The following is an 18223-nucleotide window of genomic DNA, read 5'->3' on the forward strand; positions in this document are numbered from 1 at the left end:
AGTTATAAGAACTAATAAGTAGCCAGAGCTAATGGCCAATCAGTTTATAATCTTATGGAGTCCTGTGTATGATTTCTCTTTGGGGTATGCCGGCTGAGGGGTACCGGGCGGGACAGATACCCCAACAAGCCGGCCCTCATGCTACACCTACCTCTTCTGGATGACCTTCAGCAAGGAGGCCATGAGGGCCACAACACAGAAGAACAGGGGAACCAGAGGGAACGAGAACCATACATTTAGGGAAACAGATTGGTAGGGGCTTGCTTTTCTTGTATCTATATGTCAAATCTATCTGATCATAATATGTGGTGGAGCTGAATGGCTCTGTGCTTTAATCCACACCTCTTACTTCTCATAATAAAATACTGGCATTGAAAGAAACCTGAGTGGATGCTAGTTTGGCCATCTTACTTTGTACCCAGACACAGTACTCTAAGAAAGTTCTGGATGTATGGGTGAGTGGTTCGGTAAGAGGACATATGGACTCACTGGACTAACAAGCTGATATCCTTTCTTCCATTTCTCCCTGAGAAAACAAATAAGACAATGAGATGAACATAAATCTTTATTTCTCTAAAAATTGAAGTAAAGAAAACGGTTTGGAATGATCTACATGGTGGAAAATGTGCTCAGCTTCATGCAAAGTCTCCAGGACATTCAAAGGAAGAAATGAAGCTCAGCCAAAGTGAGCCACTTCTTTCTTACTTGGTCCAGACTTCAGGGTTGTGACTAACATTTCAATTTGAAGAGAGAAGAGGCCAATCTAGAGTTTGAGGCTATAGTTCATAGGAATGTGCAATGCTAGTGCTCCCATGAACATGTAGGCTAGTGTTTATGATGCTGGTGAGGAAACGGACCTGATTTCCTAGGTTCCTCTTCTACCCCTATGTCCAGCCTGGCATCTAACCAGACCTCTTGCCCCAGAGGGTTGTGGGTTCTCTAAGTCTCTGAGGAGAATGGTCTGTAGGTCTGAATATCACTGCGGACTCTGACCCTCCCTCACAAAAAGGTCGTGTGTATAAAGGATTCTAGAAGGTTCGGAGTAGGCAGGAGTCACAGCAGCAGCAGGCTAGAAGGATAATCCTTTTGGGCTGCCCTTGTCTTTGGTCCCCTTTCATTACGACATGGATTGGGCCTGAAAAGGCCATGCTCTCCCAGCCAGCTAGTCCCACTCGATTCCTAGAAGCTCACAACTGACATTCCACAGACGCTCAGCTGTCTTCTTATTCCGGGCCCTTGGGGACACCCAGGTCCTCTTGCAGTCACTGGCAGACACAGAGAGTGAACATTAGAATTAAAACTGACAATCTTGGAACACATTTCTCAGAATAGATTTCTAATTATATAAAATATGTGCACTGGACTTAAGAAAACTACATTGAAACGAATTCTTAAGTATTTCAAGGTCAGAGTGCAGCCTAAATAATCCTAGCCCTTGGGAAGCAGAGTCAAGAAGATTGGACGTTTAATGTCATCCTTGGCTACAGAGTGACTTTGAGGCTATCCTGAACTACAATGAGGCCCTGTCTTGTAAAACCAAAATATAGGGGCTGAAGAAACGAGTTGGTAGCAAAGCACGTTTGCTGCTCTTCCAGAAGATCCAGGTCTGCTTCCCAGCACCATGTCAGGCTGCTTGCTCACTGCCGCCTGCAAGTCCAGATCCAGAGGATCCAGCATCCATTCTGGCCTCCATGGGCATCCTCACATGCATGCATATACACTCACACAGATGCACATAAATTTAAAAATCTTAAAAAAATAAACACATATGCATATATATATATATATATATATATATAAAACAAATTTTGAAATAGTAATACATAGGCTTTTTTTTAACATGGCCTACAGCAAGATGCAATACCAGAATTGATACCCAACTATTTCAAAGTAATTGTGAGCCAAAGAGGGATTATGAAATATCTTCAATAATTCAATATGATATGAAAATATCTGTAACCTGTGGTGGCAAAGTCACAGAAAACACTACAGTGACTTTCTTACTAAATTTAGAGAAACTCTGAATTCCATCCAAAGTCACTTGTGCCCAGGGAGAACTATGTAAGTACTGACCTGTTTTAGAGTGAGCCGAGGGACCAAGGATGGGAAGAGTAGTGAAAAGGAGACAGACTGCCCCACTGGAGTTCTAGTTTTCATAATTATGACACTTCTATTTGACGTTTGGAAAATATAATTCTGATTTTTTTTAAAAAGCCTATTATTTGGCTGGCCTTCTTTTCCAACCTTGTTGGTTTATGCATAGATATATGTAAGTTTATGTGGATTTTTACTTTTATACAAAAGTGAGACCATATTGTATTTAGTTTGGGGAAGAAGTTTTTTTGTTGTTAACATATATTTTAATTATATAGATAGCAAATATATGTAAGACCTTCCAAAACATTCTAAATAATAAGGAAACAGCTAGACTAAGAAGTTGTAAGTCTCTTTTTCATCTTGTCTGGCACTTTCTCATCTCCCTAGGTTTTTCTAGAATATTCACTACGTATTTATAACAACATTCACATGGTCTTTTAAAAAGCTTTCATTTTCATTATATGTATCCATGTGTGTCTGTGTGGGAGCTTGTGCGTGTGAGTGAGAGCCTGTGCAGGCCAGAAGAGGGCACCAGTCCCCTGGAGCCGAAGTCACAGTCAGTGTGACACTCAGCACTGAGAACTGAACTGCTGTCCTCTGCAAGAGCAGTAAGAACCCTTAGCTGCTGGGTCATATCTCAGCCCCTATAGTTTTGTAGTCTAGGTTTTTTGTTTATTTGCTTTCTCATATTGTATTATGAAAATCCCTTATTAATTAAATGTTATCTGAAATCATATTAAATGACTACATAATACCTGTCACATTCATAAGGCAGCAATGTAAACACTCAGATTGTGGGGGTACATTTGTTCAATAAAAAGAGGATGCACACCAGGCAGTAGAGTGTACACCTTTAATCCCAGCACTTGGGAAGCAGAGGGGAGCCCTGTGATTTGAGGCCAGCCTGGTCTGCATAGTAAGTTCCAGGACAATCAAAACTACACAGAGAAACTTGCCCCCCTCCAAACAACAACAACAACAAAAGGATGCAAATCAAAAATATGAGCCACATGCATAATTCAGATTTTCTAATGGCCACACTTAAAGACAAAAGGAAACTAGACATGCTGGGACATAGCTATAACCCCAGCACTCAGAAGACTGAAACAGAAAATCATAAATCTGAGGTCAAACTGGACTTCATAGTGAGAAAATGCCTCTAAGCTAAATCAAGAGCTGGCCATGGTGGCACACTCCTCTAATCCTAGCACTTGGGAGGCAGAGGCAGAGGCAGTTGGAACTCTTGAGTTTGAGGACAGCTGAGATGACTGTATGATCTGATACACATAACACACTTAGCTGAGGGTCAAACATATGCCAAGAGCTCAAGCCACATTACATTGGCTGCTACCATTCACATCCATTCTTCTGCTGCAGACACTCAGAGCGCCACTTAACAAATGGCGCGTTGCTTAGCAACCAACAGTAGACCAAACTGGGCAGGATTAAGTCAGGGAATGGGAAGGAGACTTTAGCTTAGACTTCTCATTTGGAAGCTCTGACTGCCCATGGAGTTATGTTTACATGTGGTACTCAAATTCAAAAGATGCTCACAGAAACCCGGCACACTGACCCTACCCAAGCCTGGATTCCATTATCCAGCACCAAGGAGCTGACCAATGCAAAGCTCCGGGTGCCGTGATTCACAGACACACTGGTAGTGGAGACACCCTGCACCGCCAACCCGTACCTGAAGTACTTGCCACTCAGGGGCTCCAGGCCCTCTGCCAGGGCGCAGTGCAGGCTGGTTTGAGCCCCTTGCCGGGTGGACTTGAAGAAGGGCGAGAAAAGCCGCCACAACAAGCACAGTAGGAAGGAGTGTCTGACGATCTCAGACATGACGATACCTGGGTGTACCACATAGGCGGTGACCCCCGTTCCTAGGACAAAGAAGACACAGTAAGGCCAAGGACACTCTCTGAGCTCTGCGGCAAAATACCCAAATGACGAGAAGAGACTTGGAGAACTCCAGTCTAGGTTTCAAAAGGGTCTACTCATTCTGCCCGGTAATGAATTGATCTCTTTGAGAAAGATCTACATAGCCTTCTCAGCTTTCTATGCTCCAAAAGAAGAGTCCTAGTTCAATGTGATCTTATATGGAGGCTTACATGCTACTAATAAAAACATGTGGGAAAGAGAAGTATTCATCATTAATAGCAGTGTTTGCCATTTCTATGGGAGGAGCTCGGGACAACAATCTGTTTGAAAGGCTGAGGATAGAGACTAGCTGGGGAAACACATTTATGAGGTGTGGATGGAGGGGTGCTGGTGGGAATTATGGGACATTAAGCTGCTCCAACACAACTCCCATACCATCTCACTTTCAGTACTGTTTACGTGCAGGGGCTGCATTGTGCACTTTACCTGTGTTGTTTCATTTCTTTTTAGCTTTTTGATTTACACAACTTAGTGAAGGAAGGGATCCCCAGACAGATGGTATGAAGAGCACTGACTGCCCTTCCAGAGGACCCAGGTTCAATCTCCAGCACCCATATGGCAGCTCACAGCTGTCTGTAACTTCGGTTCCAGGGGACCTGACGCCCTCACCCAAGTATATATGCAGGCAAAACACCAATGCACATAAAATACAAATAAAAACAACTTATTGAAGGAAAATATATCAGTTACTGGCAGAGTTATCATTGGATCAATCATCCACTAATGGCTTGAATCAGTTATTCACTGAGACATTTAACGCTGGAAGATGGACTAACAACTCCGAGCCTCCCGGCAATTTAATGGAAACTACAAAAGTTTTGAGATTCTAATTTGGAATACAAAGGGTGTTTGATCTTCAATATCTACTTTGTAAAGAGCAGGCCATTCCTTTACTGACGCAAGTAACATATCACATTTTTGCTTCTGACGATGCTATAAATTCAATACTGGTTCTCCAGCCATATCAGTTAGGAACATAAAGTATATCTCTAACAGTGGACGCCTTAAACAGGAACAGATGAAGCTGGAATATTGTTCCTTCCTTTGATGCGACAGCAGGAAATCTTTCACAACCAAGTTAAAGTGAAAATTTTGTCCACATAATAGATACATTCTATTTTAAAAAAAAAACAAAACTCATCAATCTTGGACAACTTGTAACTCCTTTAGAAAGTAGTTATTGTCCAAAGCTGGAAGAAAATAAAATAAAGCTGGAGCCTGACAGGGGAGCATTTGGATAAGAAAACCAACGCAGGAACAGCAATTTGGACTCCATTCGTTACAATGCAGGTTCTTCTGCATTCAGGGCAGCATCGCATGGCATCTTTCTAGGATCTGTTCCTTGATGTGCTCTCAGCTGTAGCGCTGTCTGCTTTGTAGATTTACATACTCTCTGGCACAAGGGGGGCAGGCACGTTTGGATCACTTAGCAGTGGACATAACAGATAAGGTAATTTAGGAAATAATTCAAGCAAAAGACTGCTGTAACCTCAGAATACTGAGACAAATGGTGCCAATATTGTTAATATGTGGGTGATAAATCTGGTTGTACATGCAGCCTTGATTGGTTGAGAAGGTATTCCCTGTAGGGAAATAAATTGTTGAAAGGAATACACTGATTTGGTATGGACTATCATCAGGCTCCATAATGGTGGCTTGTCAAAGAAACCTCATCCTCAACTGACCTGCAGAACATTGTGGAGGAGGGCTATGGGCCAAGTCCCTACGTGCCTTAGTACTCAATTTCAGCATAGAGTCTGTGCTTCTCACCTGGCTCCTCACTACCTCAGACTGTCTCCAAAGGCCCGGCCAAAACTCTTGACCACCTGATGCTGAGAGGTGTGATCCTCTCACACTTGCTCTACCCAGCACAGGTGTGACACCAAGGTCAGGCAATCCTGTGCCTCCCTTTTCCTTCTCCTTTTTTGGAACAGTGTTTCTTACTCAGCTAATCAGAGGCAGGGGGACTTGGAGAGCAGGGGACAGAAGCCGGTCATGTCTTAGCTCTGAAAAGAGGCTTATGCAGCAGTAGGTAGCATTAAGATGCCTATGTACAGCTAAGGAAATGGAGACACAGAGTAACTAAATAAATTGCCCAAGGTCATAGGTAGTCGGCCGCAGTCTGATGCCCCACTCGGACAGTGACGCCCATTGCTAGATTCTTGAGTGAGGACTGTCTCAGCTGGGAAACGTACTTGAGCAAATGCCTTAAAACAGCTGTGCCTTTCTCTTCATTCATAGATAGAGGAAAATAATAATGCTTATCTCATAAGAACATTTGGAGGCTTATACAGTGCCCGGCATGCAAAGCTCCCTGTCATTACTATTTATTGCCAGATTATCTCATTCTCCTGCTCTGACATTCTGACACTGACCATTCTTCCCAGATTCTGAATTTTTCACAATAGCAAACAGTCCCCTAAACTCAGAGGTATCAGGGCCCACGGATTATCTAGACCCGAGGGAAGAGCAGAATTATTAAGGATTAAGGTCTCATTTTATAGCTGATGAGGCAGTCGGGGAGGCTAAAGGAACATGTCTACCTATGCACAAGTTTAGTATGTAGATGGGCAAGAACTCAGACCCAGGAGTCTGAAATCCAGCCCTATCTCCCTGTCAGAAGCTTAGCAGGACTCAGTGTAAGGTACACGGGAGGAAGAGCCCTGGGCTTAGAGCCGAGAGCCCACGTCCCAGTTCCGGCTCTCTGTGAACTACGGAAGTAATCCCTGGGGTCGTCTGATAGCTCCATTTGTTGTATAATCTTGCGCTAGCCATTTCCATGGATTTCAGTTCTGACCTATAAAATGGGAATGTTATTACCTACTCTGACTGTTACAAAGGGTTGTTGTAAAAACAAAACAAAATAATCGGAGGCAAAGAGGCAGCCAACATAAGACAACTTTCCAGAGTCCCAACCTCTTCAGCCCAGGACTTCCTGAGGGACAGCAACTCCATTCTGTTAGTAACCTCAGTCTCCTTGACACGCCATGGTCCTTCTTGTAGGGTACATTGTACCGGTAAATGTTTACATTCTGTTGGAACTCACTAAGAAGCTCTGGAAATGGAGTTGCCCCCTTCACACTGAAGCATATTTATGTCAAACATCTTCCAACCTGCCCTGTTCTTTCCTAAGTCAGGATGGCCCTGACTCTGCAACGGGAAGAAGGAAAAAGACAAGCAGCTAAGGGTGTTAAAAATGTGTTCTTGAGAGCAGCTAGAAGGGAAGCGGTTCCCAACCAAGGTTATTCATTGTCTATCCTGTAACCTTAAAATACCTGGAATAGGAGCAGGGAGTTAAAGTCTAGCTACAGGAGGCTCACCCGTAGAGAAAAAGCTCAACGGGGAATTCTGGCTGACTGCTTCAATTTCAGTACTCGGTTTCTGCTGGATGTTGCAGGTGCCTGCTTTGGTAATGTTCTGTTTATCTGGAGCTATGTGCTCTTTTGCTTAGAAACAGTTTTATGCTCTATCCAGTATTCTCAATCAGGACTCCGACTGCCACAATGGGGCTTCCTCAGTTAGTTTCTGCTAGGTGTTTGTAAGACCCTGACGTTCCCTTTTATTTGCTCTCTCAACTGGGCGACTCTAGTTGTCTCCGCTAGATGTTGTTAGTGCCCAATCTGGTGTTTTAGTGTCTGTCCACTGTTCTCTCTGTTACTACTCTTTATTCTTTTATTTTTGCTTCCTACATACTTAATAAGCTCACTCATTCAAAACAAAAAGCACAGCTATTATAGATCATTCTCCGAACCATGCAGAATAGTACTAAAATATGTATGTTCAATAGCCTGGTTTCAGGAGTTTCTATGAACCTATAATCTGGACTAAGGGTCCTGTTTTTATTATTTAAATGATAATACACTTTATTATTTCCCCCACACGTACCTTGGAGCCTCTTGGCCAGCTCTCGGGTGAAAAGTATATTGGCCAGCTTGCTGTGGCAATAGGCAAAACCACGGCAGTAGCGCTTCTCTCCTTGGAGGTCATGGAAACGGATCTTGCCACCAAGGTGGGCCACTGAGGATAGGTTTACCACCCGTGCAGGAGCAGACTCCTTCAGCCGCCCCAAAAGCAGGTAGGTAAGAAGAAAATGGCCTACAAAGAAATCCAAAAGGAAAACTCAGGGGTAGAATGTCTCTAGGCTCCGGGTATGGGAGCAGAAGAGAGAATTTTCATATTGGCTCACTGCCTTCTGCATGAGAATAAAGCTTGAATCACTCCACACTAAATGGTCACTTCCTTTAAGTCAGTCAACACTCCAAAGCAAGGGCCAAAGCTAGACGGCATCAATGATATTTAATCTAGATTTTTGTACTTATTGTTTACATACCCATCTGCTAGTCTCCAATTTCTCTGCATAACTGTGGGTTCTCATATACTTATATAGAAAGAAAGCTATAATAGTCAGTGAAAATAACATTCGCTTAGAATATGCCACATGCTCTGGTGACTAGAACATTAATCTTGAACTCTGAACACCAATCTGTCTTGTGAATCAACTGCAAAAGGTTCACTTACCCCCCACACACCAGCCCAAGGCTTTTTTTTTTTTGGTTCTCGTGTGGATGTTACTTTCCCTGCCAAATCCAGATCCTGAATACTCACAGGTTGGCTCTGCCCAGCAAGATTCACATTGCCACTATCCCATCTAAGGATGGCATTTTTCTCCCTAGTATTTTCTGAGATGGGGGCTTCTGAATAGAAACACAGAGTCACATTTTTGACTGCTTAAAAAAGCGCAAACAAGCAATGTGTCTTGTGGTGAGGGATCCTATGAGGATCCTATGATGATGCTCTATGAGGATCAATGGAGATCCTGAGCACTGGGCAGAGTCATCTTCCTGAGAGGTCCAGGTGGGTGATAGCTCACCTTTAACCACACAAAGATACTTACCCAGGTGGTTGACTCCAAAGTGGGTTTCAAAGCCATCTGTTGTCTTAGAATAGGGGTGCATCATCACTCCCGCGTTGTTGATCAAAATATGGAGCTTCTTCTCCTCTGTTGAGTACAGTCGGGGAGATCCTTCAGCTGGCAATGCAACCTCTAGCCACCTGTCACCATCTCAAGTGTTGCGCCCTCCTCCCTGCTTTCACGGGTGACTACTCTTTGTTAGGTAAGGTTATATTCTCATCACTCATCTTTCTCCTGTCTTCTAAGATAAGATGTTGCCTCAGAAGTCAATAACTACTCCCCATTTGGACCTGTCTGGGTGATATAAAATCACCATTGTCATTGGGTTTCTGATTTGACTTGCTCATATCTTCCTGGACACCACTTGTTCATTCGCATGGCCAATGTATACTAACCGCCAGATCTGGAGCAGGCCCACATTGATGGGCCCTGGGAAGACTTGGCAAAACAAGGCACACCTAGACCTTGTCCCTCAAGAACCTGTAGTCCTTGGTAGATGCTGGTAATTTCCCAAGACATGGGAGCATTTTGACAATGGCACACACTCATCTAGTGCCTGTAGGCACAGAAGGTTGACTCTCTGGATGAAAGAAAAGAACAGCATGAGGGCCACACCTCACGCCAAGGTACAAGCTCAGACATGGAGATGAAACCTCCAAGATTCCCACTGTGGAGCAAAATGTTGATAAAGATCCTGCCCAGCTTGTCCCCCTGCCATTCCTTTGCCCATTCCCTGTCCTGCTGGTTTGTGTGGCTGAACCTGTCCAGTGGGATCATGGGTATGATGCAAGGGCCAGGCCATAGATGGTTCTGGGTGGGGCAGTCATCCCTACGTTGTTCAGTTTCCTGCTTTCCTGGCTACTCACTGGAACCTTACCTGCCAGGAAGCGCTCAGCAAAGGCTCGGATGGATTTGGTGTCAGATAGGTCCAATTTCCGCACCAGCACCTGGGAGTTCTTGGTGTCTGCTCGGATGTCACTAGCAGCAGACTCTCCCTTCAGTACATCTCGACAGGCAATGTATACTCGTGCTCCTGGGGCCAAGGCAGAAAGGGCAATGCATGCAGAGGTACAGGAAGTGAGCTTGCAGCTGATGGGTAGAGCATACTCATAGCTGCCCCTGTGGTAGTGGAGTGGCCATACTGCCACTTCCAGATTCTCACAGTACAGCTGAGAACCCTCATCTTACGCTCTGATATTTCACCCTGCTTAGTATCTGCCTTAGAATAACTGACTTGACCACTATTACACAGAGACATCATTCCCTTTACTCCCTGAAGTAGGGAAGGTACAGGAAGGAAGGGAGCTATGTGGAATGCCAGAATAAATTAGTGCCATGTTAAACTTGGATTCCAGTGTCCTTGAATTCCCATCATTGCCTCCAAGCCCAGAAAGAAAGACAAGGAAATTCAGGCAGGACCCCGGTGAAGAGGGCAGGAGGTGTGGCCCCGAGGAAACAGACGGGAAAGGACTCACCTCTTCGTGCAAGCTCTCTGGCCGTCTCCTTGCCAATGCCTGTGTTGGCACCTGTGATGACCACTACCTTTCCGGGAATCCGTACACTTGTTGTACAAACTCCACCAGCAAAGAACTTCCTGTGTCCAAAGGGAGGAAAATCATACACTGGTCTCCCAAACTCATGCTGAGATGCATAAAACGAGACCACGTAACTACAGGAGGGAGGGCTTTAAATTGGAGTCATAAAATGTTATCATCTTAAGAAGTTCATTTGAGCCAGGCAGTGGTAGTGCACACATTTAATCCCACACCTGGGAGGCAAAGGCAGGTAGATTTTCTTGAGTTCCGGGTCAGCCTGGTCTACAGAGCTTGTCCCAGGACAGCCAAGACTACACAAAGAAACCCTGTCTCAAAAAAAAAAACAACAAACAAACAAACAAAAAAAGAAGTTAGTTTGTATGGGCCACTGTTTGATTGGCCAGGGTAGTGGCCAGCTCAGAGGCATAGAGAGGAAGGTCATGTGTCCTGAACAAGCAGAGAAAATGCTCCTGAGCCAGGGCCAATGGAGGCATTCCTTGTCAGGTAACAAAGCTATCAGTCTAATCTCTAGATTCCCATAGGTCAGCCTCCTCCTCTGACCCACACTGGAAACACACGGGTGAGGAACACTAGTGGAATCAATAGCCCTGAGCCCTAAGGCTCCAACAGTCAGCAGAGGAACTGGTGAACAGCATCTGGGCTGACACATGTAAGTATCACCCTTCAGTTGCCTCTTCAGTTGTAGACGGTAGAGCATCCTGAGAGACTTTCAGCCACTGGGTTAGAGATTTTATTCAGGCCATTGGCATACGGAGAAAACATTCTTGCTGAAAACAAGACCATAGAGTCTAGAACACTTCCTGAACATCACTGGCTGACAGACCCAGGGCTAGACACTTTCCACACTCACTGTCCACCCCAGGATAGACTTTCTACACTCGTTATCTATTCCAGGCTAGACACTTTCTACACTCACTGTCTACCCCAGGATAAACCATCTCTACACTCACTATCTTTCCCAAGCTAGATACTGTCCATACATACTATATTTCCTTATGTAATTTATATTAATTTTCCCAGCCATTTCAGTATTATTTCTACATTACAAAGCAGAAAACGAAACTCAAAGTTGTTCAAATCATTTCTAAACAAGTCCATGATTGAGTACAACACTCTGACATCCTGTCCCTAATATGTCTATCTAACCTTTATTTTTTTGGCAGCAAGGGCGGGAAGAGAGGATGGAGACTCAAGACAGGGTCTCTCTATTTAGCCGTTACTGTCCTGGAACTCACTCTATAGACCAGGCTGGACTCTAACTCAGAGATCCAGCTGCCTCGGTCTCCCGAGTGCTGGGATTAAAGACAAGCACAACCACGCCTGGCTCCTATCTAACCTTCTTAATCATCAGCAAATTTTTAATTCTTTACTCAGAATAGCCTTTTCTTTTGCACCTCCAGAAATGCCCAGTGAAAGGGCTATTTCCAAAACATTTATTGAGAGAAGTATCAGGGGAAGGGGGTTTGTTTCCTTCCCAGAGTGCCTACTGCTTGACAATGAGTTCCTCAACAAGAACGCCCTCACGACACCCTACCTTACCTAAGGTCAGAAAAGAAAGGGAAAGTGTCAGAGAAACCTAAAGGGGTTAAATGAAAGTTCCAGGACGCCGTCCTCTCAGCCTTCCCTTAGCGTCGGAATTCGAATCAGCCCCACCTTCGCCCCCCCACCCAGGCAGGTGCTTCCTTCTCATTTTCCACTCGCTTCCATAACCCCTCCTTTCCTGGTTTTACTGCTCTAATCCTCTTTCACTGTCTTCCCTTTTTCTCCTTCAGCAGTCGCAGGCAATTACCACTGCAGGGCTTTGTAAGGTATTGCTGAGTTGCTGGATTAAGACGAACCTGATGGATGGAGCTGTCAGGTACAAGATCGAGAGGAAAGACGCGAACAGTCCCAAGATAACCAGCATCTTGTCAGCCTCCTTGGCTGCTGCTGCTCCAGTTTCCACCCTCACCCTGGCCTCGGGATCCTTCTCTGGCTCCAACTCCTGGCAGTTTCGACTGACTCTTGGCTTTTCTCACTCCAGGGCACTCTGCAACAGGCTGGCTTAAACGGAGCTCAGAATCTTACTTAAATCCAAGAGCAGTCAGAGCACAGCCTCCTGGGAGATGTAGTCCTGCAGGGGTGGGGCTTAAAGGAAGATTAGGGCTTTTACAGGCAGAGAGAATTTGGGGAAACTGGAGTTTCCCCAGCCACTGTATCATCAAGATAGACTATGTTTTAACTTTATCAGCAGACTTCATAAAAGGTACTCATACTGACACACTTTTATAATTCAAGTTATTTGGCAGGTTGAAGCAAGATGATCACTTGAGCCGACAAACAAGTTCAAGGCCAGCCTAAACAATACAGCAAGACCCTGTGTCAAAAAAACAAGACCTAATGACGCTTGAAATATGTGTGATCTAAAGTAGAAGAGTGAGTGAGGGTCAGGGAGAAGGCTTAGTGGGTAAAGTCTTTTCCAAGCAAGCCGGTCGACCTGAGTTCAATCCCCAAAACTCATGTAGAATACAGATGTGGTAGCTCAGGCCAGAAGAGGTGGTTCCCAACTGTAATCACAGAAATACTAGCACAAAATGGAAACTGGAAACTCAGCGCCAGGGAGCCTGGAGGAACTGAAAGGTCCCCAGAATCAAGAGGTACCGTGCCTCAAAGAGAAGACTACAAGAGAGAGCTGGCTCCTGGGAAATTGTCTTCTAGCGTCCATACGCATGTTCTCACAAATCTCAACATAAATAAACAGGCCAGGGAAAATGGCTCAGCAGGTATCAGCAAAAATACGCAGGCTTGATGACCTGAGTTTGAATCTCAGGTCCCACAAGCCGTCGCCCAAGAGTTATCCCATGCCCTCCACACACGTGTGGCGTTTGCGTTTCTGTGCTCACATACGTGCCCAAGTATCTAAGGAAAAGTTAAAAGTAAATTAAAGAAATAATCTGAAGAGGAGGTGGCTGAAGGTCCTGTGGAACTGCTAGCGCTCTGCTCTTTGATCTGTGCACTAGTACATAAGTGTGCTCACTGTGGAAATTCACGGAGTCAGACGCTTGTGATTTGGGTAGTACATAAGTGTGCTCACTGTGGAAATTCACGGAGTCAGATGCTTGTGATTTGGGTAGTTTGTGTGCACGCTCTATGTTACCCTTCCATGAAGTTGACACACCCGATGTCATGTTAAGGGAAGTGTAGAGTGTTTAAGTACTTTGGAGCTAGACTTCCTGGCTCAAATCCCAGATCACTGACCCATAAACTCTATGGTCCTGGGTAAGTTACGAAGCCTCTCTGCTGCCTCAGTTTACTTGCTTATCCGGTGGGAGTGATAATCACTTGCGAGCCTCACTCTGTCCCACTCTCCCAGGTGATTCACAGGTCAGCCGGGCACGCGGGATGACACAGCCATGGGGCCTGTGAGGGTCATGCTCTATGAAACAGAGCTGGGAAGCTGCTCTCTGGTTTGACCTTTGTTGGGGATTTGGCAGATGGAGTCACAGGACTGCAGCTGGTGCTATCGCCGTCCTGAAAATTCCGTAAGAACAGATGCTGCAGGATCAGAGCAAGTGGGGAAACTGTGCGTACCTCTTTCTTCTCCCATTCCCCCCACACCCTCTCTTCATCTTCAACTTACAGATCCAGGAATCCAGATAAGGAAAGTGGAAGCCTGGTGCTGCCCCGATAGTTTCCCTAAAATGCCCGTTGTCCAATCATATGCCCATTTCTAGTCATAAGCAGTCTGCTGCCTCTGCCTGCATCCCTACTCAAAATTATACCAAAATGGAAGGGTAGTTTTTATTTTGGGAGCTTTTGAGGGACAGGGGGATGTTGCTTGTTTTGAGTCAAGGTCTTACTCTCTAACCCTGGCTGGCCTAGACCAGACTGGATTCAAACTCATAGAGATCTGCCTGCCTTGCCTCCCGAGTGACTAAAGCCGTGTGCCGCCATACCTGCTTGGAGCTGTTTTATTCAGTAGTGAGTTATTGTTCCTCTTTCTTGGTCTTTTTAAAAAATTTTTAAATGACGTGTGTGGGAGAAGATTTTGTGCCCATGAGTGCAGGTGTCCACAAGGGCAGGCTTCAGCTCTCTCTGGGACAGGAGTTTCCATGTGGCTGTGAGTCACCCACTGTGGGTGCTGGGAGTTAAGCTAGGATCTTCTGCAATAGCAGGACATGCTCTTAACCCTTGACATCTCCCCAGATTCTCTTGATCTTAAAAGGTAAAATAACACATCACCTGTCTCAAAAAAAAAAAAAAAAAAGTTTGCTGTGAGCGCTAACTGCCATTGACTTTCCCCTATAGATGGCAACCCCTACCTTTAACCTGTAGCAGATACTAGTGCCATGTGAGGCTGTAAAACGGTGAAGGACTAGCCGGGCAGTGGTGGTGCACACTTTTTATACCAGCTTTCACAAGGCAGAGGCAGGCGGATCTCTGTGAGTTCAAGACCAGCCTGGTCTACAGAGCGAGTTCCAGGCTAGGCTCCAAAGCTACACAGAGAAACCCTGTCTCAAAAACAAAACAAAACCAAACAAAAAAAGGTCAAGGACTGTTCTGTGTATTGGGGAGTGTTTAGTAGGATCCCTGGACTGACTCCATTCAGTAAAATGCCTATGCACTACTCCTGCAACAACCAAAAATGTCTCCAGACATTGTCAACCGTCTACTGAAGGGCACAATCACCTCTACTGGAAAACACTGTCCTTCGGGATGTAGGATCTATGGGCAAATTCTGTGTCAGATTTTGGTTCTGATGCTGGAGAGTGAACACAGGGCTTTGCCTATACTCACTGCCTTCTCTAACCCTGAGTTACAGCCCAGCTCTGCTGTGTGTGTGATTGACACAATCAGAGCACTGCCAAGTCCACTTAGATCCTATGCATTTTGCTCCGGTCCAGCCAAGCTAATCTGCTTACGGTCTGCAGCAAGTGACTACTATCTCTCAGGCCTGGGTTGCTGGTCACCTACTAATCATTTTGACCTTCCAGACTTTATTCCTCACAGTTCAGTTCTGTCTACCACTGCTCACTCCATTAACCTACAGCATCTGGAACCTCTCCTGCTAATGAAATGGCTCATCAGGGGAAAATGCCTGCTAACCAGTCCTGGTGACCTGAATTCAATCCTTGAGATTCAAGAGATGGAAGGAGAGAACCAACTTCCTAAAATTGTCCTCTGACTTCTCCATGCTTTCTGTGCTATGCGATCTCATACACAAAATACATCCATATATAAATGAATAAATAAATGTAATTTTTTGAAAAGTTAAAGCCATGCCTCTCATGAATGACTTTCTTGGATGATAAGAATGTTCCGCCTTGGTAGAGATTTGGGTTGGACTTTCGAGTGGCCGGTGAAATGGCTCACTGGGTAAAGGCACCTGCCACCAAGCTTGATGACCTGAGCTCAATCCCTTGGATCCATGATGGATCTATGCATTGGTCAAAATGGAAATATATATTTAAAACTTTTATATCTTATCATATGCAAATTTTACATAAAAATCAAAAACTGAATAAAACACTGAACTATAGTTAATAATATACATGTTGAAAATTTTAGAGTAAATTGAAGCCTCCATTTCACTTTGAAAAAACAGTCAGTATCAGGACTGGAGAGATAGCTCAATAGTTAAGAGAACTCACTGCAGAGAGATCAGGTTCAGTTTCCAGCCCCAACATGGTGGCTCACTACAGTTTGTAACTTTAATTCTAGGGGATCCAATGTCCTCTTCCGGCCTCCCTGGGCACCAGGCATGCACATGGTACACATACATACAGACAGAAAAAAATACTTACACACATAAAATAAATATAAATCTTTTAAAATGTCAGCAGCATATTACAAATCTTTTTTTTCCATGCTGACCTATTTATTTATTTAGTAAAAATTTCCGCCTCCTCCCATCCCCCCATTTCCCTCCCACTACCCTCATTCCCCCTCCCTCTCCAGTCCTAAGAGAAGTCAGGGTACCCTGCCTTGTGGGAAGTCCAAGGCCCTTCCCCCTCCATCCAGGTCTAGAAAGGACAGAGACCCACAGTGGAGCACTGGACTGAGCTCCCAAGGCCCAGATGAAGAGCAGAAGGAGGGAGAACATGAGCAAGGAAGTCAGGACCGCGAGGGGTGCGTCCACCCACGGAGACAGTGTGACTGATCTAATGGGAGCTCACCAAGGCCAGCTGGACTGGGACTGAACGACCTTGTGATCAAACCGGACTCTCTGAATGTGGCTGACAATGAGGGCGGACTGAGAAGCCAATAATAATAACACTGGGTTTTGATTTTACTGCATGTACTGGCTTTTTGGGAGCCTAGTCTGTTTGGATGCACACCTTCGTATTACAAATCTTTAAAAACAAATCTAACAGTTGCCACAAAATCCAGAAATCATATTACATTTGTATTAAGCATATTAAGTTCTTTAATAAAATATCGTGGAGTGATGAATAGCGGGAAGTGAGACTAATGTTTTACTGCATCTATTTTAAATTTTCACATTATACTTACTTATTGTGGGAGGGGTATTGTGTCACAGGATGCGTGTGGAGGTCAGAGACATCTTTCAGGGGACAGTTCTCTCCTTCCACCAGAAGGGGCCCAGGAATTGAACTTAGGTCGGCAAACTCCTTTGCCACCAAACCATCCTTACGCCACTATTATATCTATTTTAAACACATGGTAAATCAAACATACAAAACTGTTAGTATAGAAAGTAGGTAGTAGTTGGATATTTACCATGAAATTCTTCAAAAGTTATAAATGTTTGATATTTTTCCGTTTAAGGTTTTTACAAACATTTTGAAACATGCCTGCACATAGACCTTTAGTCATGGAAAACCAACACAGAAAATATTTCAGAATGAAGACTTGGGACATTGATATATTTGTTGTTTTTGACTTTCTAACATCATATAAACGTTCTTTAGCTGAATGAACCTTTAAATCCCTTTCTGTCTCACCTCTACCTTCTCTGCAGCCTCCACCCGTCTTTATCAGTCATGACCTCGCCTTGCTCCCATAGACTATATTTTATACAATATTTTATATTTACCTCTTCCTTAAGCCAATCAGAAAAGTTTGACTTATATCTCATTTGAGTACATTTTTAACCTTCCACACTCAGGGATAACAAACCCGCGTATTTTTCTCTCCACAAAAACCTGCTACCAGTGTGTGCATGAGGCCGACATGCAAGGAGCAGGGGTGGATGTGGTTGAGTTTTTAGCAATCTATCCAAGAATGTGAAATTCTAGAATAATCTAATTTTATTTTTTACAGTCATAAAAGTTGCCAGGATCAAAATAGAGATGTTGTGTCCATTCTAACAAAAATAAATGACTAAGTTAAGCAGGGTCAACTATGGGGGATTGGGCCTATAATCTCAGCAATCGGGAGGCAGGGGCAGGAGGATCAGTGCAAGTTCAAGGTTAGTCTGATCTACACAGTGAGTTCCAGGCCTCACTGAGCCACATACTAAGATCCTGTCTCAAAACATAATGAATGAATGAATTAATAAATAAATGTGGAAGGTGACCAAGGAAGGAATGGATCTCTTGCAGGTGCAATTGCTAGTAAGAGCTGTGTACAAAAGATTCTGTTAAATCTATAACCCTTGAAAATCTACCTCTTACACCCACAGAGAGAAAAATATTTCTGCAAGACATCTGGCCAGAAATAGTCCATCCAACCTCAAACTTGCATCACCCTTACAACAGTTACTGTAGTCATAAATTGT

General features: G+C 44.4%; 1 protein-coding gene across 1 annotated transcript; it reads right to left on the reverse strand.

Annotated features, from left to right (window-relative positions):
• Positions 1 to 552: 552 nt before the first annotated feature.
• Positions 553 to 12557, reverse strand: Rdh12 (retinol dehydrogenase 12). The gene is made up of 7 exons (XM_048415641.3): positions 12342 to 12557; positions 10423 to 10541; positions 9825 to 9980; positions 8930 to 9034; positions 7921 to 8130; positions 3788 to 3977; positions 553 to 1265 (listed from the first exon to the last, which is right to left on the reverse strand). The coding sequence occupies exons 1-7, from the start codon at positions 12407 to 12409 to the stop codon at positions 1163 to 1165; spliced, it is 951 nt and encodes a 316-aa protein (XP_048271598.3). The 5' UTR covers positions 12410 to 12557; the 3' UTR covers positions 553 to 1162.
• Positions 12558 to 18223: the final 5666 nt, after the last annotated feature.

The sequence above is a fragment of the Myodes glareolus genome, chromosome 11 (assembly GCF_982192425.1).
Source record: "Myodes glareolus chromosome 11, mMyoGla1.1, whole genome shotgun sequence".
Taxonomy (NCBI): domain Eukaryota; kingdom Metazoa; phylum Chordata; class Mammalia; order Rodentia; family Cricetidae; genus Myodes; species Myodes glareolus.